Below are 14,975 nucleotides of genomic sequence, written 5' to 3' on the forward strand. Positions count from 1 at the left end.
CGCCATTTTTAAAAAGTGCCGCCAAAAATGTTCCCCACATTTTTCAGAGATACACTGGGACCAAATTTTTTTATTTAACCCCTAAAGATGACAAAACCACCAAGAAACCTAGTTCTGGACTCCACGGTCACGGGACCCAGGGATATGACCCAACTATGGTGATGTGTCAATCTGTGATAACAGTTCTTTTTTCAGTAAAGGGCTTGATGACACCTTGGTTCTGGAACATATAATAACCAAAGATACAAAGATATTCTCCCAACAATGAAAATCAAATCGAGACATATATTTACCCTCATCACATTCGGTTTATACTTTATAGAGACAGAACAGCTACGTCGGTAGAGAATGACTCACAAAGCAACTATCTCATCTCACACATCCTGTTTCCTTCCTGTGTCTGGGCATGTCTCCTTTAAAGGTTAGGCGTTCGGCAGTAGCTGTCTTGCCTTGATCAAATTAAATACCCTAACAGTGGGCGTGTGTGTATATATATGTGTTTCTTGTGTCGTTACTTTGGAAGTGTTCTCGATGGATTTTTGTTGGTAGAGGTTGAATAATGTATTGATAGGGGGACTAATACACAGGAGCTGTACCATGTTTGTACATGCGTCTGATGTGGAATTTTTTTCCTGAAATTACTCTAGGGCATATAGAAGCTATCCCAGTTAAATAGTCTATCCCTAGACAAGGGTCTGGAAACTGATGGGTGTGTTTCAGTTCGATGTGAATGTTAAATGTATGCTACTTGACTGAATGCAGAAGTCTGGTTGATGTCGAACTAGGCACGAATGAGGTCTTGACTGTGAATTTCGAAACAGGACTACAGCAGGTAAGAGTATGAGACATTTTTCGTTTTTGAGAAAACAATGAAGAAAATACGATTGAAATCTAGTGCTCATTAGGGTACATCTCAAGTGACTAAGCAGAGTGATACCGTCGCCTGAGACTTACTCGTGTATTAAGAAGTTAAGGGTATAAAAGGTGTGGTGTGAACTTCCGGACGCCATGAACCAACTGAGACATTCTTTCTTATTGTTGTTAATATTAGTATACGTTGTCAGAAGCGTACTCAACACTAGTCAATATATTGGCATATAAAATTATTATTTCATGAGATTATTTCACCCATTGTATTTCATTGTTAATTTTTTTTTAGTTAGGTCTCCAGTGGTCGCTACTTTCTCGGTTTTTAGCAAGCAATTTCATATCCTCATGACCCTCTACCACGACTGCATCCTACCATAGTCGACCATTTACACAACTTGGTGCTTATGTCATCAGAAGCAGGATTTTTTTTCTCTCTTTTTTTTTTAACGAAGTTTCCATTATGCTGTCTTAATTGGAACAGCACTCTGTCCACACATTACAGAATCTTTGAAGAAAGATTCCCAGTTAAATCTCCTTAACCAAAATTATATGACCTGATCTCGGTCATTTGTGGGTTCGGGATATGAAGGAATAAACAGGAGAGAGAGAAGTTTACGTGCATGCGATGTAGGACATGCAAAAATAATAATCGATGAAACGTTTAACACAGGTGTATTCTTCTTAGCTACACAGGTGGCCTGTAATTTAAGTTTACCTTGGAGATTCAACTTCATGTTGCCTTAACTGAGGTTTCCTTTATAAAGGCTGGACTCCATGAAATGTGGCTCTGATCTGATAGCAGAGGATGGAATGTCAAAACAGGAAATGTAAATAAGATAACAAGATAATGCGTGCGACATTATGACTAAGGGCATGAAAGGACCGACATTTTTTTAAGGTACCTAAGGCCACTTGAATAATGTATAATACCAGTTGAATGCGATATATAATGGTCTAGTGAAGTTCCATATTATATAGAGAAGATGCCATATTATGACAAGGGATTCCAGTCAAATTATGCTTGAGACGGTCCCTGATCATATGAAAAATGTTGCATGAAAACTGCTCACAAGAACAGTAGTATTTTCCAATCAATAACTGGTGAACAATGACTCGTCGTCCTTGAGAAAGATGGCCCTGTAATGCTGCTTGTTTTTAAAGCTTCACTTCGATCTCAGAATTTACGTGACGCCCGAGTTTTCCAAGGGGCATGTCTTCCCGAAAGAAGCTCGGCTTAGAAGAGAAGGGTGGGGTGGGTGGGGGGGGTGGAATCCTACTAGCTGTGGACAAACCCGTCTTGAACAGAGGCAAGTTAAATGTTAATTCAGGAATATAGAAATATCTCAGAATTCGGTGTTCTCCCCCAAACGGTCGATCCTCAAGTGCATGACTTCGTGACCAATTCAGTTGCTGTATGGAAGTTTCATAATATTAGCAAGAAAACAAGTCAACATCGCTGGGTGAAAATAAGAAAACAGCAACCTTTCGGGGTTATTGTCTTCTCAGTGGAAAGATAGATAACTGAAATCGTTTCTTGTGAAAATAGACGTTACGCCTGGGAAAAATAATCCAGGAAAGAGAAGACAGATGCTAAGAGGAGGGAAAAATCCTGTTAAAGGTCTGATTGTTTCAAGTTTTCCTTATCTAGAATAAAGAATTGTCACTCTGAACTTCTTTGGACGAAACGTCTATTAAATTGAAGGAATTTTCTCCGAAAACGATATCTTGTGATCATTTCCATTTTCAAATACATCAAGATATATTCATTCATTAAATAATGCACCAAGATGTTTTTCGTTATTGAAAAATGTATTATGAATGACATAATAACCGATTATGACTTTTCCTTTGTAGGGGGACCACGACTGGCAGGTATTCATTCCTCAGGGAGATCGGCCTAAAAAATGGCGAGATAAGATCGAATTGTTAACAAACCTGGATGAGGTTAAAGGACATCGTTAATGAGACTGTTAGTTTAGATTTCGTCAATAATAAGAAAAAAAAAAAAAAGACGCAATGGGACCGTGCCTTTCAGGACTATCGAGAGATAAGCCCCGTAAGTTTGTTTTTTGTTGTTTGTAGAGTAATGTGATGATGACGCGTTCGTTATAGTGTCTGTATGCATACTGTGTGCGCTTCCGCTTAATAATGATGACTAAACATCTACCGGTGTGCACATTTCATATAATATATTATATCTATATATATATATATATATCTATATATATATATATATATATGTGTGTGTGTGTGTGTGTGTGTATATATATATATAATATATATATATATAGATATAATATTATATATATATATAATATAGTATATAATGAAAAGTATTGTAAACTGTCATTTACAATACAGAAAATACTATTTAATTAAAAAAAAAAGTTTTGTAACGAAATCACGATGATTCATTCTTGAAAGGCGCTAGACACAGAGAAGAAAAGTCCAGCACTTGTAGGCCTGCTCTATCGGCCAGACACATTTTAATGTTGTGATAAAACCAAAATAAAAATTAAAAAATAATATGCTAATATAATGACACTTAAACAACAAAACGTAACGTTTCTAGGATGATAGCTGACACCTTATCTATGGCACTATAAACAACGATCACTGGTGAAAAATAGTAATATGTAGAGTATCGAAACGTTTGACAAACGGGTATAAATGACCATTACTACGCCGCCCGCCCTCCCCCCACACAAATATATATATATAATATATTATATATATATATATATATATATATATATATAGATACTATATAATATATAATATATATATCTATATATATATATATATATATATCTATACTATATACGTTTATCAACGTTTTCGATACTTTACATACTACAACTTTTCACCCGTGAGCGTTGTTTATAGTGTCAGCCATAGATAAAGTGTCAGCTATCATCCTAGAAACGTTACGTTTTGTTGTAAGTGTCATTATATTAGCATATTATTTTTTAATTTTTATTTTGGTTTTATCGCAACATTAAAATGTGTCTGGCCGATAGAACAGGTCTACAAGTGCTGGGCTTTTCTTCTCTGTGTCTAGCGCCTTTCAAGATTAAACCATCGTGATTTCGTTACAAAACTTTTTTTTTTCTTATTTTTATTAACTAGTATTCTCTGTTCGAATTGTAAATAACAGTTAGGGGTTCGTGGTAAAATTAAACAAAACAATTGTTCTTAACTTTGCACAGCCTTTATACTTATCTGGCTTCCTGACCTAAATAAAATGAATGTTGCAAGTTTAGTTGGCCTTTGCCTGGAATAACATGTAATTTGAATTTAACCAAGTGAGAGGTAAAACGCAAAATAAGCTTCCTGGGAATAAAACAAAATTACAATTTATGGAAAGCTGATGAATGAAGGTAGTAAAAATGGAGTGAGCAGTACTACCTACTACAGGATGGCGAAGGCTATAGTAAAGTTGCAGGAAGATAAATTGAAATATTGTGAAATTCCCATTATAAAGTTAGAGGTGAAATATTCATGTTATCTGCTGTCATCTAGCTTTTTCGTTTTTATTCTTACCAATCTCGAAACAATTTTAATTAAGCAGTTTCTTTTGAACCTAGCGTTTGCAGAGAGAATACCTCCTCCTCCAAAACCGAGAGAGAACAACAGACTCGGAGAGACGACTTATCCCTTCGTGGTCGCCATTCACGACTTTACTCCTACCGGACCCAATCAAGTGAGATTTAAAAGGGGAGATCTGCTCGAAATTTTTCACAAAAAGTAAGTTTTTAAACTTGGACTTTACGTAATGCTACCGTTGTGACAAGCTTGCATACGCACAGAAAATCAGTTAATATGCAATAAGTTAAAACCATTTATTAGAAAATTGGTAATACATTTTCAAACAGAAAACAACAATGCATTTGCTCTGAAGGAGGAGCAGCACCATTTTCCTCCCGCTGCCACTTTATAACTTTACAGAGGAGCAGTTACGCTCTTTGAGATGACTAGCGAAGGATTATTCAAAGGGCTTTCAACTATTTTCATTTTTTCCCCAGCGGTGAGGATTGGTGGAGGGGACGGCACCAGACAACCAGAGAAGAAGGTTATATTCCCGTGGCTTATACTGTCCCTTCAACATCCCTTGAGAGCCAAGAGTAAGTATGGTAATTATCCTCTTTTCTCCACTCATTTGCGACGGATTTATCTACTCATTTAATTATATCTGTAATTACTGAATTGCCATGTTTTTGAAGCATTACCTCAAAATTTCTCCTAAAGAAAAGTTTGAATCTATAGGCTACGTCAGGCCTGAGTATTAACCGTCAACACCGTTCTCGTATGAAGGCGATGCTGGAGACGGTTGTCTTGTAATGTAAACGACAGGGATGGCGATAATATTGTTGATATGATCATTAACAACAATAATTCTGACGATATTACATATCGTATTAATGGGTGTATATGACTAATTATTCATGTTGAAATCATGCCATGTAAATCGTTGAATAAAAGGTCAGGCAGACCGTAAGCTGTTCTTCACTGGGCAAATTCTTTGTCCCTCGTGCCTATGGGACCAGAAGTCCATTATCTTCTTTGTCCCACTACGGATGGAAACGAGAAAAAGAAGGGAAACAAAGAGGACAGGAGCTCAATCCTACTATAAACGGTGGCACAGGAAGTCGAAAGGTCAAGAGAGGCCGGTGTCTCAATTTTACTTCACTATTAATCACTCCAAGAAGTCTCAAAGAACCGAAGATGGTGCGGCGATGAGAGACTAGATGGCAGAAATGTGAGGCTTGACTTATCAAGATACAACACAGTATGGTGGCGGAAAGCGAGTTCCATCTCGTTGACAGGCTCCATTTCCTTCCACGGGGGTATGGATGGAACGGTGGGATTCAGGTGGTATACAATGAAGCCTCCCTGGCAGTAGGCAACCTCTAAACCTTAGCTATAAAAGTGGAATAAAAACAGAAGCAAGCCCACGGTGAGCCAAGAGATCATGGGTGAAACCACTACTCACCAATACACACCAGCTTAACTGACCAATACTCACTAGTACATGCCAGCTAAACTGACGGTACATAGAGCAGCAAACCAAATGCCTACTGGACTAATAGCTAATTAAAATCAAGTATGAAATTCCCTACGCTGATTATGAACCAACTTCTAGCATTTAAGAACTGCAGTGTGTGATTGATTAAAGTAAAAACGGCAATTTTAAAAGGGATTCCCTGTGTCCTTTGGAGAGATATCTACTGAAGAAAAGAAATTCAAGGGTAAAAGAGAAGACTATTTGAATGACTCCAAACCTAAACTTTTGTCTGCATGATTGTACTGTCACCATGGATGAAAATTCTAGCCCTTCCTAGCAGAAAGATGACTGGAGGCCAAGAAAAGGAGAGTGACTTGAGGAGGAAACTTGTGGTCTTGTGGGTCTAAAACAATGCCAGAACCTCGCCACCAGTGGAGAATCACGAAATCAGGGTGATGCTCTTTGGCCTCTGCAGAAGGATCTACAAAATAGTTGGGTCCCTACTTCAGGCGCTTCAACACCAACAGAGGTCACTTCACCACCAGGTAAATGGAATGGGTATGGGACCCCTGCAGAGATTCTCTTCAGTGATTTTTACATCTTCAAAAAGATCTCCAAAAGTGATCTTCACTAAGATCCAAATCGCACCTGCATACTGCCTATTTGCAGAACACTGTGAGTGAAAACTGAAGATGACCTTCCATCCCTATGCAGGTCCTTCATACCATGGTTGGTCCTAAGGTTCATCTGGGAAAGAGGCCAAAATGTAACTCTCCCTTCTGTGATGCACAGGCTAAGCAGACCCCTAATCTGCTACTTGGGCCCACGCTTCAACAGGCTCAGTGAGTGACCAGAGAGATATAAAAAGAAGGTAATGGAAACATTAATCAAAAAGGCGCTTGCACACTATTCACCTTGTACAAGCGTAATAGAGGAAATAATCCAATCAATGCAAATTTGTGCCAACAATGGCTTTTCCAGTTGCTAGGTTGAAAAACAAATTTATTTCACCCCAGACAGATGGCACCACAGGTGAAGGGAAGACGATGACAACAGCAATGAAAACGACCATAGAAATATTTCATAAGAATACTGAGCATCAGAAACATCATAAAAACAAGAGCCTTCTAAAAGTAATAATTGTGAATAATGTGACTGCTTTTGTAGAGAAGATACCATTAAATCAGTCAAATTTTAACGGACCTGAAATCAAGTGAACAACTCAGCGAAGAACAACCTTGCCCCCTCCCCACAGACGAACTGATGAGATATCATTTCATGTACTTATTCGAGTGCTTTGTTGATGGACGCTGTCAGACTGATAAAGGTACAAATACCACTTGTCTTCCAAAATGTCTTTTCTGTCACCTTCAGGAGGGCATAACTTTTCATAATTTCCATGAAGCGCATACAAGACATCTTGAAGGGTTGGGGATAATATGTGCCGCAGAAGCGATCAACTCAACGCCTGGAAAAGACCAACATGAAACAGTGAATGAAGTGGTTTTTAACTATTCATGTCCTCTGACACCTAGAAAATCACCCAGAGCCAAATTTGACACCAACCCCCTCATGGAAGAGGTCTGCCCATCAACCATCTCAGAGAACAGCCCCACCAATACCGGTGGAGGTCATGCTCGCTACCTCTCCCTCCATGATTCATACCTGTTACACCAATGGCGCAAGAGTCAACAAGGCTCCAAGCAAGTCAGAGGTCTACAGGGCTAACAGATAATCAGAATTCAGTATGAATTTCCTACCACCAACTGCAAACACCACCAGCCTGTATGTTGAGATGTAAGACTAGATAAAAAAGACAATTTTATTATTATTATTATTATTATTTTTTTTTTTTTTTTTTTTTTTTTTTTGCTCTATCACAGTCCTCCAATTCGACTGGGTGTATTTATAGTGTGGGGTTCCGGGTTGCATCCTTCCTCCTTAGGAGTCCATCACTTTTTCTTACTATGTGTGCCGTTTCTAGGAATCACACTCTTCTGGCATGAGGCCCGGAGCTACTTCAGTCTCTAGTTTTTTCCAGATTCCTTTTCAGGGATCTTGGGATCGTGCCTAGTGCCCCTATGATTATGGGTACGATTTCCACTGGCATATCCCATATCCTTCTTATTTCTATTTTCAGATCTTGATACTTTATCCATTTTCTTCCCTCTCTTTCTCTTCAACTCTGGTGTCCCATGGTATTGCGACATCAATGAGTGATACTTTCTTCTTGACTTTGTCAATCAACGTCACGTCTGGTCTGTTTGCACGTATCACCCTATCCGTTCTGATACCATAGTCCCAGAGGATCTTTGCCTGATCGTTTTCTATCACTCCTTCAGGTTGGTGCTCGTACCACTTATTACTGCAAGGTAGCTGATGTTTCTTGCACAGGCTCCAGTGGAGGGCTTTTGCCACTGAATCATGCCTCTTTTTGTACTGGTTCTGTGCAAGTGCCGGGCATTCACTTGCTATGTGGTTTATGGTTTCATTTTTCGTATTGCACTTCCTACATATGGGAGAGATGTATTTCCGTCTATCATACTTTGAAAACATATCTGGTTCTTAGGGCCTGATCTTGTGCCGCTGTTATCATTCCTTCAGTTTCCTTCTTTAGCTCTCCCCTCTGTAGCCATTGCCAATTGTCATCGCTGGCTAGTTCTTTAGTCTGTCTCATGTATTGTCCGTGCATTGGTTTGTTGTGCCAGTCCTCTGTTCTTTCTGTCTTTCTCCTGTCTCTGTATATTTCTGGGTCTTCGTCTACTTTTATTAGTCCTTCTTTCCCATTGCACTCTTTAGACCACTCGTCTTCACTGGTTTTCAGATATGCCCCAGTGCTCTGTTTTCGATGTTGACACAGTCCTCTATACTTAGTAGTCCTCTCCCTCCTTCCTTTCGTGTTATGTATAGTCTGTCCGTATTTGCTCTTGGGTGTAGTGCTTTGTGTATTGTCATTTGTTTCCTGGTTTTCTGATCTATGCTGCGGAGTTCTGCCTTCGTCCATTCGACTATTCCTGCGCTGTATCTGATTACTGGCACTGCCCATGTGTTTAATGGCTTTTATCATATTTTCCGGCGTTGAGTTTTGACTTGAGTATCGCCTTGAGTCTCTGCATATATTCTTTCCTGATCGTGTCCTTCATCTCTTGGTGTTTTATATCTCCTCCTTCCATTATTCCCAGGTATTTGTATCCTGTCTCATCTATGTGTTTGATGTTGCTCCCATCTGGTAGCTTTATCCCTTCAGTTCTCGTTTACTTTGCCTTTTTGTATGTTGACTAAGGCGCATTTTTCTGATTCCAAACTCCATCCTGATGTCCCCAGATACAATCCTTACAGTCTGGATTAGGGTATCTATTTCCTTGATGCTTTCTTACCATACAGCTTGATGTCGTCCATGCAAATCAGATGGTTGATTTTGTTGCCTCTTTTCTTGAGTTGGTACCGGCATCTATCTTCTGTAGTACTTTTTGTCATGGGAATCATGGCTACTACGAAGAGTAGTGGGGGACAGTGAGTCGCCCTGGAAGATCCCTCTCCTGATATTAACCTCTGCTAGTCTTTTTCCAGAGCTTGTAAGTATTGTATTCCAGTTGCGCATTGTATTTTTTGAGGAAGCTGATGGTATTTTCCTCTGCCCCATATATTTTCAGGCATTCTATTAGCCATGTGTGTGGTATCATGTCGAAGGCTTTCTTATAGTCTATCCATGCCATGCTTAGGTTGGTTTTCCTTCTCCTACTGTTCTTCATTACCATTTTGTCTATCAGGAGCTGGTCTTTTGTGCCCCTACACTTCCTTCTGCAGCCTTTCTGTTGGTGGGGATGGGATGTTTGTTCTCCTCTAGGTAGTTGTATAGCCTTTCACTGATGATACCTGTTAGTAACTTCCACATTATTGGTAGGCAGGTGATAGGCCTGTAGTTACTGGCTATATTTCCCTTACTCTTGTCGTTTTTGTACTGAAGGGATTGTTCTTCCTGTGGTCATCCATTTGGGTGCATGGTGATTTGAGATACAATGCTGGAGTTGTTCTGCTATTCGTGGGTGTAGGGCCTTGAAGTTTTTGAGCCAGTATCCATGGGGACTTCATCGGGACCTGGGGCTTTCCAGTTTGGCATTTTCTTTAGTTGGTGTCTGACTGTGTCTGTCGTGATGTCTGTGAATCTTTGTTTTATTCTCCCTGTTTCTTCTTCCTTGACTTCCTGGAGCCATGTTGCATGTTTGTTGTGTGATACCGGATTGCTCCATATGTTTTCCCAGAGTCTCTTACTTGATTCGGCTTCAGGAATTTCTGGTGGTTGTTTTCCCCTCTTAGTTGGCTGTATAGTCTTTTCTGGTTGGTTCCGAATAGTTTGTTCTGTTGGTATCCCTTATTCCTGTTCATGTACCGTTGGATCTTGTGTGCTTTGGCCTTAAGCCTCTGTTTTACATCTTCTATTGTGTTGTTTAGTCCCCTCTCTTGTACTTTGTATTTCTCGTTGAGTTCCTCCCTTGTTTTTTTTGCTTCTTAGCCTTTTTTCTGCCATCTCTTTCAGTTTACTCAAGTCAGATCTCATCACCATGATTTGCTTTTCCAGGCGCCTTTTCCAAGGAGGTTGCTGTTTTGGTTTCTGTTGGGTTGGTTGTGACGATGGTGTTGGTGTTCGAATCCCCATCAGTTCTGCTACTAATCTTGCTCCTGCATATGTCAAGTTATTTGTTTCTGTGATACTGGTGGTGTGTATTAGGCCCATTATTTCATTGACCTCACTTGTTTTCCTCCCTTAATTTCTTGGTGTTGTAGGCTTTCATGGAGGGGATCTTTGTTCTCTCTGTATCTGGCTCCATCCATTGTCTAATCTTTTCTACCCATTCCGTCCTCTCTGTTACTTCGTCGGTGTTTCTTCGTGTGTCGTTGTTTGATACCTCATCCTCCCTGTCGTCTTCTGTGGCATCGTCTCTCAGTTCGTCTTCGTGTAATTCGTTGTCGTGTGACATTTCCCTTTCCAGTTCTTCTCTTTCTGTTGGGGAGAGCCAGTTCTTTTTCTTTATGTTCCTTACTTGGTCTGCCAGCCTCTGCTCTGTTTGGGGGGTGTTATTCCTCTCATTCCAGATGTTGACCAATCTTCTTCTATATCCTCTCTCCGTCGGGTTGCTTCTGATGTAGCATCTCCATATTTCCTTATTTTCTTCCCTTGTCCATTTCTTCCTTTTTGCCTCTGTAGCTCCAATCTCAGGCTGTTCATTACTGTCGTTGTGGTGATCAGTTGCTGGATGACGACCTCCAAGTACCTGACCGTCTTCCCCTACAATTGGGTTGAATACCTGGTTGCCGGACGAAGCTCCTCTGTTGCCAGAGGTTCCATTTACGTCGTTGTCGTTTATTCCATCATTTCTTTCCATCATTGCTGAGTTTTTGCTATTTAACCCATAGCTGGACCCTACCCCATCAGGGATAGGTACTCATTTACAGCTGAGTAGACTGAGGAAATTATGGTAAAGATCCTTTCCCAAGGAATCAACGCCGAGGAGAGCGGTCACCCATCCAACGACTGACCAGCCTCAATGTTGCTTAACTTGACTTAAGTCTATTGACGACCTTATTATTATTATTATTATTATTATTATTATTATTATTATTATTATTATTATTATTATTATTATTATTATTATTGTTGTTGTTGTTGTTGTTGTTGTTGTACAGATGGTACTTCGGAATACTAACGAGGGATGAATGTGAGGCACTACTAATGCAAGAGAACAACCCTGCTGGGGCTTTTCTGGTCAGAGACACTGACAAACACTCGGACAATCACAAGTATACCCTCAGCATCAAAGTAAGTAGTTCCCCTTAGGGGGTGGTTCCATTAGTGCACCTCACCCCTTTCATTCCTTCCACTGTACCTCCATTCATATCTTTCTTCCATCTTACTTTCCACCCTCTCTTCATAGTGAATGCAAGGTCTCCTTCCTGTTGCTCTCAGTCTCCCTTCCAGCACTGAATAGCCTCATGTCCCTTTGGCCTAAATTGTATATACCAGTCAAGGGGGTCTTAGAGGATGAGAAACCCTCCATACTCAGCAGTACCACCCATAAATCACTGTTTTTCACATCCTTTATTCTACCCCCAAGTAATACATCGCTACTCTTATCATACATAAAGACATTTATGATGCTATCAGCTAAACTTGACAGGTGCATACAAATCTCAGTACATAATGCCATGTTCTTACTGAAGTGTTAAGAGGTAACTTCTGAAAGGAAATGAAATTAGTGAAAGTAGAAGTTAGGTATAACTGAGTGAAATGAGAGTGGAAGGGATTTCTGATATGAAAGAGAATGTGGATCAAAGATTTACCATAAAACAGTTGTATGAGAAGGTCAAAGGTAAAAGAAAAAATTATATGTTGGATACATGGACATATAAAACGTTAATGATAGCATCAGTAAAAAGGTCATGTGTAGCAAAATGTGCTTTAGAATATGAAGATGGGAGAGTTACTTTTATTTTAGTATAAAATGGTGTATTAAGACCTCATGTCTGTTTAATATTATTTAAGGGACAGAGGGATGCAGAAGTCAGGGAAAAGAAATAACTTGTGGTTACAAAGCTGTGATATTAAAAAAAAAATATATGCATGAGGTAAGCGGTGGCTGATGTTGTCAGATGATACAGTAGCAATGACTGGTGATAGCGAAGAACCTGCAAAAACTAGTGAAAACTTGGAAAATGTTGCAAAAGGAGATTGTTGAGAAGCGGTGTGGACTAGTGATTGTTAATATGGATAGTTGACGAATAGGAGCAGTCGATTCATATAGGTATTTGGGAGGTAAATGTAACGTGATGGTAAGCTGAGATACCAGATGCATCAAGAAAGGAACTGATATAGTCTAAAGATATGAAAACCATCATGCAAATTTATCAAGGTTTGCAAAGCGAATTGCGGATAAAGAAAATCAAGGTGAATAGTAGCTGGGCTATTTGCAAAGTATATGTGGCATCCTACTATTTTTCTTGTTTCACCTATTCTGTGACTCATTTATTCTTTCATACTTCGATTTTTGTTTACCATCCAGTCGACTCTCCATCATCCAAACAATTATTACACACTTGTATTTGCATCACGCCCCTTTCCTAGAAATTTTTTTCACAAGACACCCTTCATTTGCATTTATTCCATGCTTACATTTAAATCATCTAGCACAGCCAATCTTTCATGTTCCCCAAACTCAGCAAGGTATAGAGTTAGACTCCCCAAAGCACTCCCACACTACTGTATATATATATATATATATATATATATATATATATATATATATATATATGCATGTATGTATGTATGTATAGTAATCAGTATATATCATTCTCTACCAGACACTCGATGGCAACTTTGCGATAAAGATGAGGCACTACAGAATTTTCATCAACTCATCTGGATATTACTTTGTATCTCCGACCCACCTATACTCAACAATTAATGATCTCATAGAAGCGCTGCGTAACAGAAGTGACCCTCGGGAGATCAGTCCGGAGCTCACAGTTCCCTGCAGGAAGCCTGTCCCCGTCATCAATAATTTGACGCCCGGTGAAGTGTGGGAGATTCCCAAGGAGGATGTGCATTTTATCAAGGAGATTGGAAGAGGAAATTTCAGCGAAGTCTGGCTCGGTAAGTGCCCTTGAGAGGATTGGAGTAAATGTATTTCTTTCCTTGTTGCTTGCTATCTAGCTGACATAAAACTAAAGGGCCCCTTACACTGAAAGCGCCGTTATCGACGCATACATACACACACTATTCATACAGTATGAACGATCTCCACACCTATTTCAGTCTGAACAAAGGCTTTGTCTCGGGAAGACATGACATCATCTCTAGAAGAGACGTACTTATGTCGCAAGCCAGCAACCTGGTCGTGACAGATTCCCGCTGAGATCGTGCAGACCAAGCCACGAAACTCCGCCCACTTTTGCATTCAGGCAAGCCCCATATACACAATGTTTTTGCGAACGATGCAGACAATCGTTCAGTGCATGGGGCCCTTAACTGCAGTTGAGCTTGTGGAAATGTGATTCCGTGTTCTCGTTAATAATAATAATAATAATATACGTATGATAATAATATTGGGTCTCTAATTACAACAGGAAAATGTTATAACACATCCGTCGCTATAAAGAAGTTAATGACAGACTCATCGATGACCAGGCAGCAATTCATGGAGGAAGCTGCCATCATGAAAAGGCTGAAGAACAAGAACATCTTGGTGTTATACGGAGTCTGCACCTCAGAGGATCCTATACTTATCATCACGGAATACATAAGCAACGGGTCGCTCCTCGACTTCCTGAGGAATGAAGAGAACCAGGAGCTTCCGATTAATACCAAAATTCACTTTGCTCAACAGGTAGTTTCTCTTTCTTTGTTTGTATGTGTGTGTTTTTTTTCTATTTACTGGCAACGTATATTAACATCACGGTCTAAGAAATAAGAGTAAAGAAGTACCAAGGAGTGACACTTGGATAGACTGTGTAAGTAGGGGGGAGTTGCATGTACCTTCTAGTCATTTTTTTTTTCACAGTTAGTAATAATGTGGGAGATCTTTAATGCTGTACACGGGAAAGCACTCATAGAGGGTAAACATTGTTTTAAAAAGCTTTACTTTGAATTGAAAAAGCTTAATATTGAAGTTCCCGACGATGTTATAGCTTTTTATGTAAAGATATCCATATATTTTGGAATGAGATATCTTAATAATTTGATAAAGTATAGGAAACGTCAAGGGCAACCATGCAGGGAGGCACTATGAAAAAAGATAAAAGTTGTAACTTAGCAAAATGTTTTCAAAATGCAAATGTTGATATATTTACATTCTTTTGACACTTGAAAGATCACATTATCAATAACATTCTCTTCTAAAAAGATTCTTGACGGTGAGTTAGACCTACGTTCTTAATGGTTCTCACCACCGCGCTCCCTCAGATGACGTAGGTGCGCAGAAGAGGCTTAAATTTGGGACGCTGTCTGGCTGACCTGTTCTATCTGGACCGTGATTAACATATACATATAAGTACTGACGATAAGTTGGCGAAAAACTTGTATAATTCAGAAAATGTCCAGAGTTGG

General features: G+C 39.5%; 1 protein-coding gene across 3 annotated transcripts in view; it reads left to right on the forward strand.

Moving 5' to 3' along the window:
* Positions 1–429: 429 nt before the first annotated feature.
* Positions 430–14,975, forward strand: part of LOC135198504 (tyrosine-protein kinase SRK3-like) — a 53,506-nt gene continuing 38,960 nt past the window's right edge. Inside the window, exons 1-7 of one of the 3 annotated variants that reach the window (XM_064226127.1) lie at positions 430–832; positions 2,725–2,926; positions 4,458–4,617; positions 4,896–4,994; positions 11,561–11,693; positions 13,232–13,523; positions 13,997–14,256. In XM_064226127.1, coding sequence (XP_064082197.1) covers positions 2,887–2,926; positions 4,458–4,617; positions 4,896–4,994; positions 11,561–11,693; positions 13,232–13,523; positions 13,997–14,256 — 984 coding nt within the window. In that variant the 5' untranslated portion in view covers positions 430–832; positions 2,725–2,886. Of the gene's footprint in view, positions 833–2,158; positions 2,489–2,724; positions 2,927–4,457; positions 4,618–4,895; positions 4,995–11,560; positions 11,694–13,231; positions 13,524–13,996; positions 14,257–14,975 lie in introns of those variants that run through there. The other 2 variants (XM_064226129.1, XM_064226128.1) reach the window with 2 other exon arrangements.

The sequence above is a fragment of the Macrobrachium nipponense genome, chromosome 22 (assembly GCF_015104395.2).
Source record: "Macrobrachium nipponense isolate FS-2020 chromosome 22, ASM1510439v2, whole genome shotgun sequence".
Taxonomy (NCBI): Eukaryota; Metazoa; Arthropoda; class Malacostraca; order Decapoda; family Palaemonidae; genus Macrobrachium; species Macrobrachium nipponense.